This window comes from Trichomycterus rosablanca, chromosome 6 (genome assembly GCF_030014385.1).
Source record: "Trichomycterus rosablanca isolate fTriRos1 chromosome 6, fTriRos1.hap1, whole genome shotgun sequence".
Classification (NCBI taxonomy): domain Eukaryota; kingdom Metazoa; phylum Chordata; class Actinopteri; order Siluriformes; family Trichomycteridae; genus Trichomycterus; species Trichomycterus rosablanca.
This window is the reverse complement of record NC_085993.1, coordinates 46,313,661-46,334,030: the sequence shown is the minus strand read 5'-3', so window position 1 is coordinate 46,334,030 and position 20,370 is coordinate 46,313,661. Positions and strand designations below refer to the sequence as shown.

General features: G+C 39.7%; 1 protein-coding gene across 3 annotated transcripts in view; it reads left to right on the top strand.

Annotated features, from left to right (window-relative positions):
* The window catches only part of negr1 (neuronal growth regulator 1), a 329,263-nt gene that overhangs the window by 130,517 nt on the left and 178,376 nt on the right, over positions 1 to 20,370 (top strand). For all 3 annotated transcript variants that reach the window (XM_062997981.1, XM_062997982.1, XM_062997983.1), the window contains exon 3: positions 15,114 to 15,239. In XM_062997981.1, coding sequence (XP_062854051.1) covers positions 15,114 to 15,239 — 126 coding nt within the window. The remainder of the gene's footprint in view (positions 1 to 15,113; positions 15,240 to 20,370) is intronic.

The following is a 20,370-nucleotide window of genomic DNA, read 5'->3' as shown; positions in this document are numbered from 1 at the left end:
GACTGTCACAGAGCAGGTGCATTTATACGGAGACTTGATTACACACAGGTGGATTCTATTTATCACCATCAGTCATTTAGGTCAACATTGGATCATTCAGAGATCCTCACTGAACTTCTGGAGTGAGTTTGCTGCACTGAAAGTAAAGGGGCTGAATAATATTGCACGCCCCACTTTTTGGTTTTTTATTTTTAAAAAAAGTTTAAAATATCCAATAAATTTCGTTCTACTTCACGATTGTGTCCCACTTGTTGTTGATTCTTCACAAAAAATTAAAATTTCATATCGTTATGTTTGAAGCCTGAAATGTGGCAAAAGGTTGAAAAGTTCAAGGGGGCTGAATACTTTTGCAAGGCACTGTATATATATATATATATATATATATATATATATATATATAAATGTGTGTGTTAGTTAATGCTGATTGCTTATTGAAGTATGAGTTAGGAGTACAAGATCTCAAAACACAATGCATTTAAACAGTAACAGTCAGCCTCAACTTTCTGGGACCACGCTTATGTCTTGGGTTTAACTCGTACTTTTGTGACAGCCTCACCAAAGCTGAAAGATGCAAACACACACACACACACACACACATGCTTCCTCATAGAGGAGATCTTTTAAGGGTCGGGAATAAAATATGTAAAAAGCTTTTTAAATTTTTAGGTGTCCATGTACTTCTGGCTCACATTGTATTAAAGTTAGCAACTTTTCCTGAGTTGTAATGTTTGGCATCCACTTAAGGTTGTATTTACTCCCTGCATGCTTGGTAGAAATCCCAGCGGGTCCTGAAGTCTGTCAGTGCTGCTGCTTTCCTCCTGTGTCTGACACCTAATTAATGGACTCAGGTTGGTTTGCTTGTACAGTCTTGTATGGTGAATCGCAATCCTGAAGTATGAGAGGCCCGTAATTGTAGCGTCTCATCGTTATTGGCACCGCCAACAACCACTGTTGTGTACAGATTACACAGACAAGGTGGGTGTACATTTTAGTGGGAATTGAGGTAAATGCTTTGTAATGTTTCACAATGGCTGACACTTAAACACTCAGCGTCCGCTTAATAGTTCCTGCATATAATTTCAGCCATACATACAGTATATGCTGAAAATTCCTTCATTATATCACATATCTGGTGCTCTATTTACTTCAGATCAGGCGGCACAGTGGCTCAGTGGGTAGCACTGTTGCCTCACAGCAAGAAAGTCCTGGGTTTGATCCCCAGGTAGAGCGGTCCGGGTCCTTTCTGTGTGGAGTTTCTCTCTGTGTCTGCGCTTAATATTACACTTGAACTGATGAATCTTGTGTAACACACATTGTCCATTTTATCAGCTCCACTGACCATATAGAAGCACTTTGTAGTTCTACAATTACTGACTGTAGTCCATCTGTTTTTTACATGCTTTGTTAGCCCCCTTTCATGCTGTTCTTCAGTGGTCAGGACTCTCCCAGGACCACCACAGAGTAGGTATTATTTGGGTGGTGGGTCATTCTCAGCACTGCAGTGACATTGTCATACTTACATGGTGGTGGTGTGTTAGTGTGTGTTGTGCTGGTATGAGTGGATCAGACACAGCGCTGCTGGAGTTTTTAAACACCTCACTGTCACTGCTGGACTGAGAATAGTCCACCAACCAAAAATATCCAATCAACAGCGCCCCATAGGCAGCGTCCTGTGATCACTGATGAAGGTCTAGAAGATGACCAACTCAAACAGCAGCAATAGATGAGCGATCGTCTCTGACTTTACATCTACAATGTGGACCAACTAGGTAGGAGTGTCTAACAGAGTGGACAGTAAGTGGACACGGTATTTAAAAACTCCATGGTGGCTAACACACCACCACCATGTCATTGTAACTGCAGTGCTGAGAATGATCCACCACCTAAATAATACCTACTCTGTGGTGGTCTTGTGGGGGTCCTGACTATTAAAGAACAGGGTGAAAGCAGGCTAAAACATATTCAGAGAAACAGATGCACTACAGTCAGTAATTGTATAACTACAGAGTGCTCCTATATGATATGTGAAGCTGATAAAATGTACAGTCAGTGTTGAAACAAGGAGGTGGTTTTAATGCTATGGCTGATCTGTGTCTAATCATATTATTACTGATTATTGAGATATTTGGTGTATGGTGCAGTAACAGTGCTACTTGCCTTATAGTAAATAAAAAATAAATAAATAATCACTAAAACAGCTGCAGCATCTGGCTTCCCTTAAGTGTCTAATTAAAAAGTCTAATTAAAGAATGGAGTTAACACCAAGCATGGAAAAACTCCAGCTTTGACAGCTGGAGCTGTGATAGTCATCACATACACACTTATCGGCTCACTTTATTAGAAACATGTACATTCACTTATATATAAACTTATCCAGTCATGTCATGTGGCAACAGTACATCGAATAATGATGTACTGTACAAGATTCATTCATGTGTTTAATATCAAACACAGACACAGGGAGAACATGCAAACACAGAAAGGACCTGGACTGCTCCACATGGGAATCAAACCCAGGACCTTCTTGCTGTGAGGCGACAGTGATGCCCACTAAGCCATTCATTCATGCATTCATTCATTTTCTTATCCGCTTATCCAATTAGTAGTAGTAGTAGAACTTTATGTATGTCGCGATTTAGGGTCGCGAAGGGGGTGGGGGTGGTGGGGTGCTGGAGCGCAAGGCACACAGTAACACCCCTGACAGGACTCCAGTCCATTGCAGGGCAGACACACACTCACACACACACACACACACACACACACACTCACTTATAGGGCAATTCAGTGTCTCCAATTAACCTGACTGCATGTTTTTGGACTGTGGGAGGAAACCGGAGCTCCCAGAGGAAACTCATCCCTGGGGATCGAAACCAGGACCTTCTTGCTGTAAGGCAACAGTGCTACCCACTGAGCCACCATCCCAAAATGTGGAGTATAATCGTATGAATGTCTTAGTCATAGATTGCTTCTTCTTTCATGGTTTATTGGAGACACTGAATTGCCCTATAGGTGAATGTGTGTGTTTATGTGTGTGTATGTATGTGTGTCTGCTCTGCGATAGACTGGCGCCCCTGTCCAGGGTGTTACTGTGTGCCTTGCGCCCATTGAAAAACTGGGATAGGCTCCAGCACCCCCCTGCGTCCCTAATTGGATAAGAGGTAAAGAAAGTGAGTGAGTGAGTTTCCGTGCTTGTTTGTGCTCTGTTGCTCCTGTATGTGTTGACGTTTATATCCTCCGCTGGAGCGGCACAGTGGCTCGGTGAGTAGCACTGTCGCCTTATAGCAAGAAGTCCTGGGTTTAATTCCCAGGTGGAGCGGTCCGGGCCCTTTCTGTGTGGAGTTTGCATGTTCTCCCTGTGTCAGTGTTGGTTTCCTTCCACAGTTGAGAGACATTCAAGTGAGGTGAATTGAAGATACTAAATTGTCCATGACTGTGTTTGATATTAAACTTAAACTGAACTGATGAATCTTGTGTACTGAGTAATGACCTGTCCTGTCATGAACGTAACCAAAGAGTGTAAAACATGACGTTAAAATCCTAATAAATAAATAAAAATAAATATCCTCCACTGTACCTTATGTACACAGAACCCACATTCACACTGCATTAGTATCACACTAACCTTAAACCTAATTACAAAGTGATATGCCATGGCCTGATACTAATTTCCATGAGCCCAGTTTAAAATTGTCTAGTTTCTTTAGCAGCTCGGTCTCACTGATGCAGATTCGTAATAATTCTCTCAAGACGACTCATGGGAAAAGGTACGAATTGTTGCGTTTGTAACAAGGGAGCTGAAGTAGCAGTTGCAGCTTTTCTGATTGCTTCATTAGTGTGAAAATCAGCACGATTGCTCTGGCTTGTTAGAATTCCTACAAATCTTAGGAAATTGGGTAAGTTGGCTGCACTTTTCAAGGCTTTCATCCAGAGTACATTAAGAACTGATGCCCTGACAATCAAAGCCACTAGACTGGCAGTGCTGTGGATGTTATAAACAGCTGGAATGTTCTCTAGTGCCTGGCCATTTTGATATTATGCAGCAATGATTTAACTCTGAACTTGTGGAATAAGGAAAGAAGGTTATTAACATCTTACTATGATTTATTATTAATGTGTGAGGACGAGTAATTATTGAATGTTTTTTTACTAATAGTTTGTACTGGTTAAATAATGGTATTTCACTTGACTAAATATAATTACAGATAGTCCATTTTGACACAGTGTTCAGCTCAATGGGGGTTAATAGAGGGCGCAATCATGTGTAAAATTATGTATCTTTTTAGTTTTGGGCAATTCCGTTAGTCATTTATCAAAAAAAAAAAAAAAGAAGAATAAATGATAATAATAATAATAACAATAAAAAATTAAAAAAAAAAAATAATAATAATAATAACAATAATAACTATAATAATAATAACAACAATAATAATAACAATAATAATAACAATAATAATAATAAAAAATAACAACAACAATAATAACAAATAATAATAATAACAACAAATAATAATAATAACAATAATAATAATAATAATAACAAACTAATAATAATAATAAAGTAATATAATAACAACAATAATAGCAAATATTAATAATAATAATAATAATAACAACAAATAATAATAATAATAATAACAAATAATAATAATAACAAATAATAATAATAATAATAATAAATAATAACAACAAAACATCAAAACAACAACAAAACAACTAACAATACTACTACTACTACTACTACTACTACTACTACTACTAATAATAATAATAATAATAATATTAAACACTTCTTGCTGAATTGGCTTTGTTTTCTATTTTTAATGGTGGATAGTGGGCTGCACAAATAATGTAATTTTAATTGTGATCATTAAATTTAATTGCAGTTGATTAAAATTACCAGATAAATATAAGCTCATATATAAAAGTTAGCTAACAAGCTAAGGCTACATTAACTGATTAAAATTGCAGTTGTAATTTCACTCACATGCCACGCTGTGTTTGAAACGTGAAGTAGATTATAATCTTATGTGTGTTTTAGTAAATGATGATTGCTAGTGGAGGAACGAGTTAAACACAATGTGTTTTATTGTGTACCATCAGCCTCAGTTATTGGCACCACGCCCATGTCTTGGGTAATTTGCACATCTGTGAGGGCACATCTGTGAGGGCACATCTGTAAGTTGCTTCTGGATAAGATTTTTTTAGAGACGTCCGTGCTTATGCAGCCCAGATGTTGTAAAATGTGAAACCATAATATAAGAGTGCAGGTGCTAAACTTGCTTGCCTGTAGGCCAGACCTGTCCCACTTGAAAAAACTTCTAGCGCATTAAGTTAAAATGCGACTAAAGCCATGCATTGTTGCACTGCTGAAGCCGTACACTAATCAGCCATAACATTAAAGCCACCTCCTTGTTTCTACACTCACCATACCATTTTATCAGCTCCACTTACTATATAGAAGCACTTTGTAATTCTACATTTACTGACTGTAGTCCATCTGTTTCTCTGCATGCTTTTTTAGCCCCCTTTCATGCTGTTCTTCAATGGTCAGGACCCCCACAGGACCACTACAGAGCAGGTTATTTAGGTGGTGGATCATTCTCAGCACTGCAGTGACACTGACATGGTGGTGGTGTGTTAGTGTGTGTTGTGCTGGTATGAGTGGATCAGACACCGCAGCGCTGCTGGAGTTTTTAAATACCTCACTGTCACTGCTGGACTGAGAATAGTCCACCAACCAAATATATCCAGCCAACAGCGTCCGGTGGGCAGCGTCCTGTGACCACTGATGAAGGTCTAGAAGATGACCAACTCAAACAGCAGCAATAGATGAGCGATCGTCTCTGACTTTACATCTACAAGGTGGACCAACTAGGTAGGAGTGTCTAATAGAGTGGACGGTGAGTGGACCACTCTGGGTAATTTAGTTTTGTGTCACCAGTTTGGGACAGCTGACAGTTGTGACTGTACCTGTGCATAGTGTAGGCTACATAAAGACATGGTTTGACAGTTCTGGTTTAGAGGAACTCCAGGAGGACTGATTGGTCAGAAGTTTATAATCTCATTAAAAGTCTTCACATATGACTGGAGGCCTTTCTAACCTCAATAAGAAACTCATTAATGCTCACAGTGTTAAAATATGATGTCCAAAAAGCTCATGTTAAGGTGTCCACATACTTGTGGCCATGCAGTGTATTTTTATCTGTAAGATTTGCTGAATGTCAGGATTCTTTTGAGACTTTAGGTGGTACCGTGTGCTATAGAAACGTGACGTGCAGCAATGAGCGGGTATGGGAATTTAGCTTGTCGTCTTTCCACCCTCCGCACACGTTAGTCTGCATTATGACAGGATCCTCTTGACTCTGTAATTACGATGTGGGCTGGCAGGAGGTGTGAAGTAATGGGCTCATTCGATGGCAGCAGTCAGCTCCAGAAAACCTGTCAGAATCGGTGAGAATGAAAAGCCACGCTCTTCACTTTGTAGCGAGGAGAACCTGAATTTTAATAGTGCAGCTCTAAGCGGTTCTGAATTTCAAAGTGTCGTCATTAGAAGATTATTTATTCGCTCCAGGGCCAGTAAGCAGATAAAACCTCGCGTATTGACAGAGGCGGAATCATCTTAGCAGCTACTGCAGAAAATACGCAGACATCAGGAAAACCTTAACAGACAAATAGTCAGATGATAGAAAAATACACAAAAACTCGATTTTACTGAACATGAACTTTTGATCTAGGAAATTATTAATCCTGTAATTGTGAGAGGAGCTCTGGAATTAAGTGAAGGTGCATAACATAGTGAAGCCTAAAGTTTTTCTAATGTGTATATACACCGATCAGCCATAACATTAAAACCACCTCCTTGTTTCTACACCTACACATCTACACAATTACTGACTGTAGTCCATCTGTTTCTCTACATGCTTCGTTAGCCCCCTTTCATGCTGTTCTTCAATGGTTAGGACCTCCACAGGACCACTACAGACTGCACTGCAGTGACACTGACATGGTGGTGGTGTGTTGGGGTGTGTTGTACTGGTATGAGTGGATAAGACACAGCAATGCTGCTGGAGTTTTTAAACACCTCACTGTCACTGCTGGACTGAGAATAGTCCACCAACCCAAAATATTCAGCCAGCACCGCCCCGTGTGCAGCATCCCATGCCCACTGCTGCAGGTCTAGAAGATGACCAACTCAAACAGCAGCAATAGATGAGCGATCGTCTCTGACTTTACATCTACAAGGTGGACCAACTAGGTAGTGGACAGTGGACAGTGGACACGGTATTTATAAACTCCAGCAGCGCTGCTGTGTCTGATCCACTCATACCAGCACAACACACACTAACACACCACCACCATGTCAGTGTCATTGCAGTGCTGAGAATCATCCACCACCTAATTAATACCTGCTCTGTGGTGGTATTAATTGTGCCTCTATATGGTAAGTGGAGCTGATTAAATGGACAGTGGGTGTAGAAACAAGGAGGTGGTTTTAATGTTATGGCTGATCAGTGTATTCTCACTGCAGCCCTGATCAGAATGATGCTTCTATTAAAGATGAATTTATGAATAAGTTGATTATTGTTTCGACCATTCTTCTGGTTGAGCTGATTTTTTCACAGTTAATTTGGGAAACTGGACCATGGTTTATCATTCATAAATCAGCCTGGGACGTGCTTACACAAAATCAAAGCATCCCTTTGATTCTGGAAAGTAAAGTTACTGAATCAGATGAGACTGCACAATATGGGCTGATAGAGATTTTTATCCTGTTAAAGTCATTTACTCTTATCAGCACTAGCATTTTAATAAGCAAGTTAAGTTTGAAGTATTATGTGAGGCTACAACGGTATTAAAGTTTAGGAGGAGTGCAAGAAAGTAGAAAGTATATGGTGGCAGGGTGGTACACTGCATTCTGCTCTATAACTTTATGTTGCTGGGTGCCTGGCTTCAATCCTTTAGTTACTGTTGCCTTCCTGTTAGTTTGAACCAGTCTGGCCGTCATCCGCTGACCTTTTTAATAAACAGGGCCTTTCCGCTCACTGTAAACTCTAGAGATAGAGTATATATATATACATACACACAGTCGAGTCACATTATTATGAGCACCGGCTAATATCCAGAGTAACCACTGTGTGCTGGGAGTGACTCAAGAAGGTCCTAGAGTGCATCCCACAGCTGCTGGAGGGGGCGTAGAGGAAGATCCATAGAGCCAACATGATGATCGAGGTGGTCCCACAGTTGCTCAATTGGGTTCAAGTCTGGAAAATTAGGGTGCCAGTGTGGTAATTGGAAGTCTTGGTCATGCCCTTCCAGCCAATGACATGTTGCATTGTCTTGCTGGAAGATCCCATCTGGTCCAGGGAAGACAGTTTTACCCATGGTATTTTTACCCATGGTACTTTTACCCATGACAGCAACAAGGAATATATGTGCAGACAGCCTATCTTATATACCCACCCAACCAGCTCGCGAAATATGACTTCCTTCATGAGCTGCGCACTACCAGCTGCGAAAGTGGGAAGTGGTCATAATGTGACACGACTGTGTATATATATACAGTAGTGTTCAAAATAATAGCAGTCCAACACCATTAACCTGATAAATCACTGTTTTTAGTAGAAATGATATTTCTACATAGCAAAAAATTGACTTGAAAGTGTAGTAGAGTAATGAAAACAAAACAAACCCAACAATTAGGACATGCATCCCACTCATTCTGAGTAATCGAAGCATTGATTGAAAGGGGGTTGTTCAAAATAATAGCAGTGAGGAGTTCAACTGGTGAAGTCATTCATTCTGCAGAAGAACGGGTGTCAATTTTGGCACTTATTTAATGTAGGAGGGTGGCAAATGTTGGTCATAGCTCATTTCCTTTTGAAATACTGGGTAAAATGGGTTGTTCTAGACATTGTTCTGATGAACAGCGTACTTTGATTAAAAAGTTGATTGTAGAGAGAAAAAACATACAGAGAAGTGCAGCAAATTATAGCCTGCTCAGCTAAAATGATCTCAAATGCCTTGAAGTGACAACCAAAACCTGAAAGATACGGAAGGAAGCGTGGAACTACTGTTCAATTGGATCGAAGATTAGCCAAAATAGCAAATACTCAGTCAATGATCACATCCAGAAAGATCAAGGAACATCTAAATTTACCAGTGAGTACAGAAGATGATTAAATGAAGCCAATTTACCAGCAGGAACTCCTTGCAAAGTCCCGTTGTTAAGAACAAGACATGTCCTGAATGGGTTAACATTTGCCAAGGAACACATTGACTGGTCCAAAGAGAAATGGCTCAACATTTTGTGGACTGGTGAAAGCAAAATTGTTCTATTTGGGTCTAGTGACCGTAGACAGTATGTCAGACGACCCCCAAGCACTGAATTCAAGCCAAAGTTCACTGTGAAGACAGTAAAGCATGGTGGTACAAAATGATGATATGGGGATGTTTCTCATACCATGGTGTTACGCCTATTTATCACATACGAGGGATCATGGATCAGTTTAAATATATCAGAATACTTGAGGAGATCATGTTGCCCTATGTCGAAGAAGAAATGTCCTTAAAATGGGTGTTTCAACATGACAATGACCCAAAACATCTTGGTTACAGACAAACAAGATTGAGGTAATAGAGTGACCAGCCCAATCTCCTGACTTGTGGGCTGAAATCTGAAATGCGTTCTTTTGAGGCAAAACCCAAAATTGCAGAAGAACTGTGGAATGTCGTCTAATCATCCTGGACTGGATACCTGTTCAGAGGTGCCAGAAGTTGGTCGACTCCATGCAACACAGATCTCGGAAACAATGGTTCTGCCACTAAATATTAGTTCAGTAATTTAAAGTAAAGTGAAACCTCAAACATTTTTTCATGTTATAGATAACTTTTTTTGAGTTTTTAAAGAAAAATGCTGGCACTGCTATTATTTTGAACAGCCTAATATAAATTTTTCTTAACTTCCTGTAAAGGATTAACACAAACTGGCTAAATGTTGTTAATGTTTTGATTTAGAATTGAAAGTGTAGTATTTTCAGTGCATTTGCATTTATGGAAATAAAAGTTATTATATTGATTTTGTGCTTTATTCGCGTTTTTAAAATCACTGCTATTTTTTTGAACACTACTGTATAAGCAAGTACCGTTGCATTTACCGTCACAGCAAGAAAAGCCTGGGTTTGATTTCTAGGCCATGCATCTAGGGTCCTTTCTGTGTGGACTTTGCATGTTCTCCCAGTGATGTGTGGGTTTCCTCCAGGTGCTCCGGTTTCCTCTCAGTAGTCCAAATCCAGGCAATCAGGCCAACTTGAGCTAAAAAAAATTGCCCTAGGTGTGAGTGTGTCTGTCCTGTGATGGACTAGCAACCCGTCTCTGCCTTCCGCTCATCGCTGTCCTGGCGAAGATAAAGTGGTGGTAGAACAGGCAATGCATGAATGCATGATTGATTCCATTCAGGTTGCCAGCATTCGGATGCATGAATGAATGATTGATTCCTCTCAGGTCGCCAGCATTCTGATTTGACTCCATTTTTAGCTTGGATGCCCTTTCTGATGCAACCCTTCTATTTGCCCAGGCTTGGGTAGGCTTGGGTCCAGCACTAATGGTGCACTGAAATGTGCCTTCTCTCCCAATGGTTAGGCTCACATATACTGTCTCGACCAGAAATATTTCAGAAGTCTGTATAAAACTTAGCAGTTTATTTCCGAATACTGAATTGAACCACATCTACTTAGCAGTACAGATTTTAAATACAACCCCAAATCAGAAAAAGTTGGGACAGCATGGAAAATGCAAATAATAAAAAAATTCAGAGTTTTTTACATTTACTTTGACTTTTATTTGACTGCAGACAGAATGAACCTGAGATATTTCATGTTTTATCTGCTCAGCTTCATTTAATTTATTATTAAACATCCATTCCTGCATTTCAGGTCTGCAACACATTCCAAAAAAAGTTGGGACAGTAAAGCATTTACCACTTTGTAATGTTGCCATTCCTTTTCACCACACTTAAAAGACGTTTTGGCACCGAGGAGACCAAGTGATTTAGTGTTTCAGCTTTTATTTTGTCTCATTCTTCCTGTAAACACTGGAAACAAGAATTCTCCACACATTCTCTGTTGGGGACTGGTCAGGACTGCAGGCAGGCCAGTCCAGTACCTGTAACTTCTTCTTCCACAGCCATGCCTTTGTAATGTGTGCAGCATGTGGTTTTGCATTGTCTTGTTGAAAAAGGCTGGACGTCCCTGGAAAAAAAATGACATCTTGAAGGCAGCACACATTGCTCTAAGATCTCTATGTACTTTTCTGCATTAATGCTGCATCACAGAAGTGTAAATGACCTTTGCCAAGGGCACTGACACAGCTCCATACCATGACAGATCCTGGCTTTTGGACTTGTTGCTGATAACATTCTTTGGTCTGGAGCGCACAGTGTCAATTTTTTTCCAAAAAAGACCTGGAATGCTGATTCATCTGACCACAATACAATTTTTTGCACAGTAAATTTTTAAGTGGCATTTGTGCATGTAACTCTATATTGTAGTGCTTGACAAAGGTTTGCCAAAGTAATCCCTCACCCATGTGGTTATATCAGCTATTGTTAAGTGGCGGTTCTTGATGCAGTGCTGCCTGAGGGATCAAAGATCACCTCATTACTAGCCCTAAATTGCCCCTGTCCCAACTTGTTTTGGAATGTGTTGCAGGCCTGAAATGCAGGAATGGAGGTATGTTAACAAATGAAATGAAGTTGAGCAGACACAGCATGAAATTTTGTGGGTTCAAACTGTCTGCAATCAAATAAAAGTCAAAGTAAATGTAAAAAACTCAGTGTTTTTATTTTATTTGCATTTTCCATACTTTACCAACTTTTTCTGATTTGGGGTTGTACTAGAACTACAAGTTTACATTTGTATTAATCTTTATCTTTAGGAACAAGATTTTAAGAACCAGCTTTGTGCTTCTTTTGTTTGCCAAGACTTTCTAATTTGTTTTTTTAAGAAATAATGATGCACTGTAGAAATAACAAGACATCATGCTGCTTTTATACTTTGTGGAATTCGTCCGCACAAACCATATTAAAGTATTAATTGGAATTCCCAGCTTAAAAAAAAGAATAATTACATTTCAACTCATGCCCTCGCCAAAGCAAGTAGCTTTTGGAAAAACGCCCTTGCTGTTCACCCAGCACGTCTGTGCTGCTTATAGTATTGGATTGGAATAAGAGGACAAGGGAAGACAGGCCAAGCTAAACTGGATTCATTTCAAGCCACAGTGAGCACAGTGCAGAGATTTGTTGATCTCCTTTTCTTATGACAGTTTACAGCCGACTTTGTGTTGGAGAGCAAGATCAGGAGATGAGAGATTTCTCCGACGTTGTACATATCAGGAGGAGAAAAGCAAGTGGGCGGAAAAGCTTTAACAGTTTTGCGGCTTGAGCTTCTTAGCCACATGGACTGTGACATATCTGTGCCAGTGGCTGTGGAATCTGCCTGTAATTTGACAGAAAAACGACATTTATGCATTTGGCAGACACTTTTTATTTCAAGCGACTTACGTAGGGAGCTGAGAGGGTGAGGGGTAGAAACTCCGCTCAGGAACCCACCAGCGGAAGCTTTAACTCACAACCTTCTGATCTGTATCTCAGAGCCTGAGACACTAACCACCATCAGGCTTTATTGAAGGGTCTTTGTTTCCTTCTTTCACAACAACCAAAGTTACACCAGGGGTCTGTCTGAAAGCCTAGTGATCTCTCTAAATAGACACATTTTATATCATCCTTCACACTCCTGAGAAGAAGGCATGTCTACATTCTGAAATACCTTAAAATGCTGCCTACTGAGGTGCCTTAATTAGTGTGATTGCAGTAGGCAACCACACTATTGTTATCCGTTAGTCATATTATTCTTCTTTTTCTTATTATTCCACCCGTTTTTTGTCCGGCTTGTTAATGACACCCCTGCTTATATACAGCTTTTGGATCCGCGCACCCGTTCACCTGCCACGCCCGTTTTTATATGCTTTTTTGACCCCATTGACTTCCATTCATTTTTTTAAATTTCGAGATATCAACGCCGTTCCAACTCTAAATTGTCCGGCCCATTGATGACACCCCGACTTGGATACAGCATTTGGATACACACCCCCGCCCACCTGCTGCACTGCAATCACACTCGCATTTTCTTTAGGAAATGCACCTCTCTAGTTTGAAGCTATAATCTGACTGAATAATGAGGGCGATTCCAATGCTTCCTTACCGGTGAAGGCAATCCCAGCATTCTGTGCGGCACAACTTTTCTCCCCAGATTTTAAATATGGCGGATGAATGTGGAGTAAATAAATTCTTAATCATTTTTAATTTTTATAAAGGTGCACAATTGTAATTTATTTGCAAAATCAGGCTTGCCAGCAACAGTTACACGGAGGGAGATGTTAGCTGGCATGCTAGTGGGTTGTGCCCCCTCAGCCCATTGGTTTAAATGGCCTGAGGCTAACTGTGTTAGCTTAGTAAGCCAAACTGTGGTGATGCAATCGCCGTACTCGCTGTATAAGTAGTGTCTGAATAACCTGCCTTATGAGTTTGATGTCTTATTAGAATCCTCTCTACTTAGATACTTAGGCAGCTCACTAGGTTTTCAGACAGACCCACTATGTCCAAAAAATATGTGGACAATGAGCTTGTTAAATTTCCATAGGTGTTAATATGGAGTTGGTCCCCTGTTTTTAGCTTCTACAAAGGATTTTCTTTGGACTGAAAATGTGTCCCCATTCAGTCTGAAGAGCATTTGTGAGGTCAGGCACTGATGTTGGTAGGGGCGTCCTGGCTTGCATTTAAAATTCAAATTTATGTCAAAAATGTTCAGTAGGGTTGAGGTCAAGGCTTATTGCAGGCCACTGAGGTTCCTCCACACCAAACGTGTTAAACTATTTCTTTATACTGTAGACATTTCTATGTGCACAGGAACACAGTAACACAGGAACTCAATTTCTTAACTGCTTATCCAATTAGTGTCGCATGGGGATGCTGTAGCCTATCCCAGCTTTTCAGTAGGTGCAAGGCACACAGTAACACCCCGGATGGGGCGCCAGTCCAAACCAGAGCAGACACACACACATACACACCAATTCACCTATAGGGTGAATTCAGTGTCTCCAATTAACCTGACTGCATTTTTTTGGACTGTGGGAGGAAACCGGAGCTCCCGGAGGAAGAGGAGAACATGCAAACTCCGCACAGAAAGGACTTGGACCGCCCCGCCTGGGGATCGAACCCAGAACCTTCTTGCTGTGAGGCGACAGTGCTACCCACCGAGCCACCGTGCCGCCCAGCTGGAATATTAAAATTAAAAATATAAATGAAAGCATACAATTTATTTTTGCATTTTTATTAATGGATGTGGCTGAAATGACTTAATAAATAGTAGGAGTGTCTACATACTTTTGATCTTAAAGTGAATGAAACAGGGCGGTGGCTCGGTGGGTAGCACTGTCGCCTCACAGCAAGAAGGTCCTGGGTTCAATCCCCAGGCGGGGCGGTCCGGGTCCTTTCTGTGTGGAGTTTGCATGTTCTCCCCGTGTCTGCGTGGGTTTCTTCCAGGAGCTCCGGTTTCCTCCGACAGTCCAAAACATGCAGTCAGGTTAATTGGAGACACTGAATTGCCCTATAGGTAAATGGATGTGTGTGTGTGTGTGTGTGTCTGCTCTGCGGTGGACTGGCGCCCCGTCCAGGGTGTTACTGTGTGCCTTGCGCCCATTGAAAAGCTGTGATAGGCTCCAGCACCCCCCCGCGACCCTAATTGGATAAGCGGTTAAGAAAGTGAGTGAGTGAGTAAATAAAACAACACTTGCCCAGTAAAAGTTAACCTTACCCAAGAGTTTATAACACTTTACGAACATCACTGTGCCGCTCATGGCAGTGACGACTTCTCAGCAGAACATTTCGTTTTTTTCCCTCTTAATTCCGATTGGTCCCTTGTGATCTGATTGATTTCCGCACCAACTCAATCTCCTTTACTATTAAAGTCTTGTGCTGATCTGTGGTTCATAACATCACAGTGGTTTTAAAAGCTCTTGCTAAAGCAATGCATTTACTGATATGCATTTATGTTTTTCAGTGCCACCCAAAATCTACGACATTTCATCAGACATCACGGTAAACGAAGGCAGCGATATCTCACTCTTCTGTTCAGCCAGCGGCAAACCAGAGCCTAAAATCACCTGGAGACACATCAGCCCCACAGGTAAGCTCCTTTTTATTTTTATTTTCTTGCAAAATCAGCATATCTACAACAAAACACCTGCCAAGTCACTGTTTTTTACCATACAGATCAAGGATGCTGTGGGTAAGGCCCAGGGCATGACACACACGTACCCGATCATTACTTATAATGATGGGAATTTCGGCTCCTTTTAGAGAGCCGTTTTTTTTGGCTCGGCTCACTAAAAAGAGCCGGCTCTTTCGGCTCCCAAGTGGCTCCTTAGATTTTTTTGTTGCTTAAATTAATTTATTACCAAATTACATGTAAAATGAATTACTAATGTAAGAAAAAACATTGTATCAAATGTTTATTATTTAAATTGCTTTATTTATATACTCAACATGGAACAGAGTGCTCAACAATAAATTATAAAATACAAAAACAAAGACCCATCTCCATTAGACAAAAAGATCTGATTGTGTATATTATTTGTACGTTTGCATCTAAAGTGGGACAGCATGGTGGCTAAGTGGTTGGCACTGTCGCCTCACAGCAAGAAGGTCCTGGGTTCGATCCCCAGGTGGGGAGGTCTGGGTCCTTTCTGTGTGGAGTTTGCATGTCTTTCCCGTGTCCGCGTGGGTTTCCCCCGGGTGCTCCGGTTTCCTCCCACAGTCCAAAGACATGCAAGTGAGGTGAATGTTCCTTTCATGAATGTAACCAAAGTGTAAAACGTGACGTTAAATCCTAATAAACGAAACAAAATAAACAAGCATCTAGAGTGAAACAACACAACATCAACGAAGCATCACTCACACTCAACAAAATATAAATGAAAATGTGCAAAACAAAAAGAAAATCCAGGTGAAAGCATCCAGGTGACAGTATTTGTAAGTATTTAGTGAAGATTGGCATTCAGAAAAACCAAGGAGCGCGTCTTTGATGGCTTGATCCTGTTTCTCCTTTCTGTTATGATCTGCCCTGTTAAAAAAGATTCTCTCTGAGGGGACAGATACACAGTCTATGTGCCATCACATGTATAAGATGTGGGTAGACTGAACACTTGGTCTCCCAGTAAACACTTGGTTCAGTGGTCCTGAACTTCTTTGTAAAAGGGGCTCCTCGTGTCCAAACTTTACTATGTCTCCTCTCACTCATTTTCCTCACCTTTCCAACGTGTAATGTCTGGCTGTGTAAAGCGCTGAGTTCTCTCTCTCTCTCTCTCTCTCTCTCTCTCTCTCTCTCTCTCTCTCTCCTGTTCGTGTGCACGCTGTCTCTCTCTCTCTCCTTCTGTGTGTGTGTGACCCCTCCCCTCCTGCTTAGTGTAATTACACAAACGCCACCACGTATCTTGACCAATCACGTGCGGTTTTGACAGAAAAAAAACCCGGAAAAAAAACGAATCGCCGGATCCCGTCGTTCACTTTAGAGAGCCGGCTCTTAGAGCCGGATCGTTCGCGACCGACCCATCACTAATTACTTACAACTCAGGGCAACAGATCTGAAGATCTATCAACTAGCGATGGAACGATCGATCGGCTATGAATCGGTATCGGTCGATTTTTAATCAAAATATGCTATCGGCGTTAGGCCGATATTTCCCAAATGTAGCCGATCCGATCGTGTGATATATAAAGATCACGTTAAGCTTAACAGCTCAGTGGATTGATCCAGACTTTGAGCTACAAAGCACCAACCATCACATCACCATTCATCAACCATCGTACAGAAACCACAGTGAAAGCTCTTCATGACCTAAAATAACATCATTAACGTTGTGCATCACACATACGATGTAATTTTGCTGATTGAAATATTTACTTTAAAAAGATAATTCAACACGGTCACATCTGAGTCGATTCTATCAGCACGTTATATAAACTCCTGGTTCACTTTGGTAAATCGGATGTAGATGAGAACAGAAAACGTTACAGAGCCAATTGGAGGCAAAAGTTTATTAATTACCAAATTCGTTAGTTCAGGATCATCAGCTGAACTTTTAGGATAATCAGAAAACTTTTAGCTCCTTAGACGGAACGAGTCTGACTCGGTTACAGATCTGTGGTAATAGCAGTTTAATGAAGCTTTTTATTGTAAGAGAGTCACACAAAATGTTCTGTATTAGTTGGTGTTTATTTAAAACCACAACATTAATTAATAACAGTAAACACGGAGAGATAACTGAGAAGAGAAACTTACGCTTCGCGGAAAATGAATCGACTCGTGAATCACTTTAAGCGATACAGTGAACAGATCATTTCTCTTAAAGGCACAAACACACACACGCACACGCGCTGCTCCAGTTTATCTTCACTGTGAGGCTCTTTTTAAGGTTTTTTCAGACTGAACTGGATAACATTAAAACTGCGTGTATGTGTGGTCAGTTAGACTAATGAAATATGTCTCCTGTGGGTAAAAAAAAATAATTGTTTGATGTACTTTATTTACTGCTAAATTTGCAACACCCCCCCCCCACCCCACCCCCCCCTATCGGAATCGGCTATCGGCCGATATCCCTGAAAGGAGATCGGAGATCGGAATCGGTGCCAAAAACCCCGATCGGTACATCTCTACTATCAACCTTTTCTGTGTTTGTTTGGGGGGTTAGTTATAATCTGAAGCACCCATTGGAAACCCACTTGAATATCCGAAGATCATATCAAACTCCATATAGACAGTGACTGTTACTCTATAACACTCACTCAACTATCTATGCTACTAAGCCTCTTACTAAACATATTACTTTTATTTAAGTAATTAGTTGTATTACTTTGATCAGATAAAAGCACCCCCCACACTCACACACACTTATGCAAGAGTCATTTACCTAATCATGTCCAGTTACATAATGACACCCGGAACATCAATTGGCGGAAACATAAAATACTCATAAATAAGTCCTCCTGTACTCAAATTATGAGTTTTTGGAATTATACAACTATGAGCCTAAACTTTATGACCCTCTGACTAATATGCTATGGACTCCAATAAACAGTCCTGTGATATCTGTTACCAGCAGCTCCTTTTTTATCTGTACGATGCGAGGTGGATCTAAAGCAAACAGTCTGTATCGTTCAGGTTCCAACACCTTTATACCCATTGTAGATGCTTTGGATGGTGGACAGGAGTTAGCATGGGAACTTTAACAGGCCCTTCATCACTCTGCCACATACACAGAGGGTTCAATGCACAGTGTGTTGTGATGTTCACAACACCGATAGTAAAAAGTATTTATATATATATATATATAGTATATATAGTCATCAGTCAAATAATAGTATGATATAATTAAGAATTCAGATCAAATTTAAATATGTCTGTTGTGCTGTATATGTATCTTTAAGCAGTGTTTAACATACATTCATTTAATGCTGTAGGTACAGAACATATAGTCTGGACACCTTGGGTCAATTTGGACACCATGGGTTAATTCGAATTTATAAAACAATACATTGATTAATAAATAATATTTTCTATAGAGCACAATTTTTTGTTTAAATTTAACATTGAAAAATATTAAACAAATATTAAATATTAAACAAATATTATTAAATCAGTTTCGCACTATTTTTTTGAATACATTCAATTGAACTAATAAAAAATAATTGCACATTAAACATGCAGAGGTTTGGATTCTGTAGTAAATGTGTTAATGTTAATTAAATAGCATAGAATATAATGCAATAAAAATAAATAAATAAATAAACTAGTATTGTTAAAATCCATCCTTGTCTACCTGTCAAATGTTGAAGTAAAAGTTAAAATTGGATTCAGATACCCTGATGTTTTTATTAAGCGAAACATGGAGACGTTCTTAACATGACTTTTATTTTGGGTTATTATTCATTCATGGCTGTAACTTTCACAGTAAAGAACATACTGTATGTATCACTGCACTACTGCAATGATTAAAAACCAAACCAAAGAAAAATGGAAAAAAAACAAGAGAGGGCAGATTAAGCTCATCTTGACTTTGCTGTCTCATTCAGCTTTTGAAAAGATATATGCCCATTACTGAACCCGGGTGAAAATTGTCTGGCACAGCAGCAATTTTTGAGTGCTTGTCTGTTTTATGAAGATGTATGTTGTACTTATCTGATAATAGAAGACAGCTTCACTTATCTTGTCATATTCCTCCTTGTGTACACTTTTTGCTGCTGAATTCCTCGTTCTGATTTCCATCGTAAAGCTTTAGTGGGTCGTTAAACTGTTTTTACTAAAGCACATTTCTTTTAGTACACTCTTACATTTATGATTTTGAAAACTTGCTTGTGTTTTATGTGCAGCGTAACATTAAAAATGGTTTTAACATCAATGTCAAACCATCTATATTTTACTAATGTTTTGCACACAATGAAAATGCTCACAGTTATCTTGAGGAGTACTATTCTTAAAAAAAATAATAATAATAAATGAATACATATGTATTTCGATTTATTCATTTTTTATATGTCAGGTGTCCATCTACTTTTGGTTAAATGATGTTTCTCCAGAGACTCCAGAGGATGTCACATCTTACAGTGGAGTTAGAGAAGAGCACTCAAGTTTGGTACATAGTATATAGTTATTAATTTTGTAGCTATTATCTGTGATGAACCAATACAGATAGACAGGCAGACAGACAGACAGATAGACAGACAGACAGACATACATACATACAGACAGATAGACAGGCAGACAGACAGATGAAGACAGATGAACACATATATAGATAGATAGATAGACAGACAGACAGACAGAGACAGATAGACATATAGATTGTTATAAAGACAGACAGATAGATAGACATAGACAGACATACAGATAAATAGAAAGAAAGGTAGGAAGAAAGACAGATACTATATGATTTATACACTCTTCGATAGTGGTTATCTATGCCCTTTTTTAAATCTGCAGATATTTTTCATGTTGCAGTGAGCTACATTTTAAGCTCCTCTTTGTAATAAATAATAAACATACTCATTAATAACACTGTATTTGAGCTGAAAGTTTACCCTCATATAAGTTTACATATCTACATGAACTGTTTTAAATATGCCTGTCAAAGTACCTGCTCTGCTATTGCCCAGCCCTATGATCAAAATGCCATTTATGATACCATGAGATATCAGAATCATGTTGTTGGAGTCCATGTTTATGAGACAGAGATTAATCAGCCTTTTAGAGTCTGATAAAT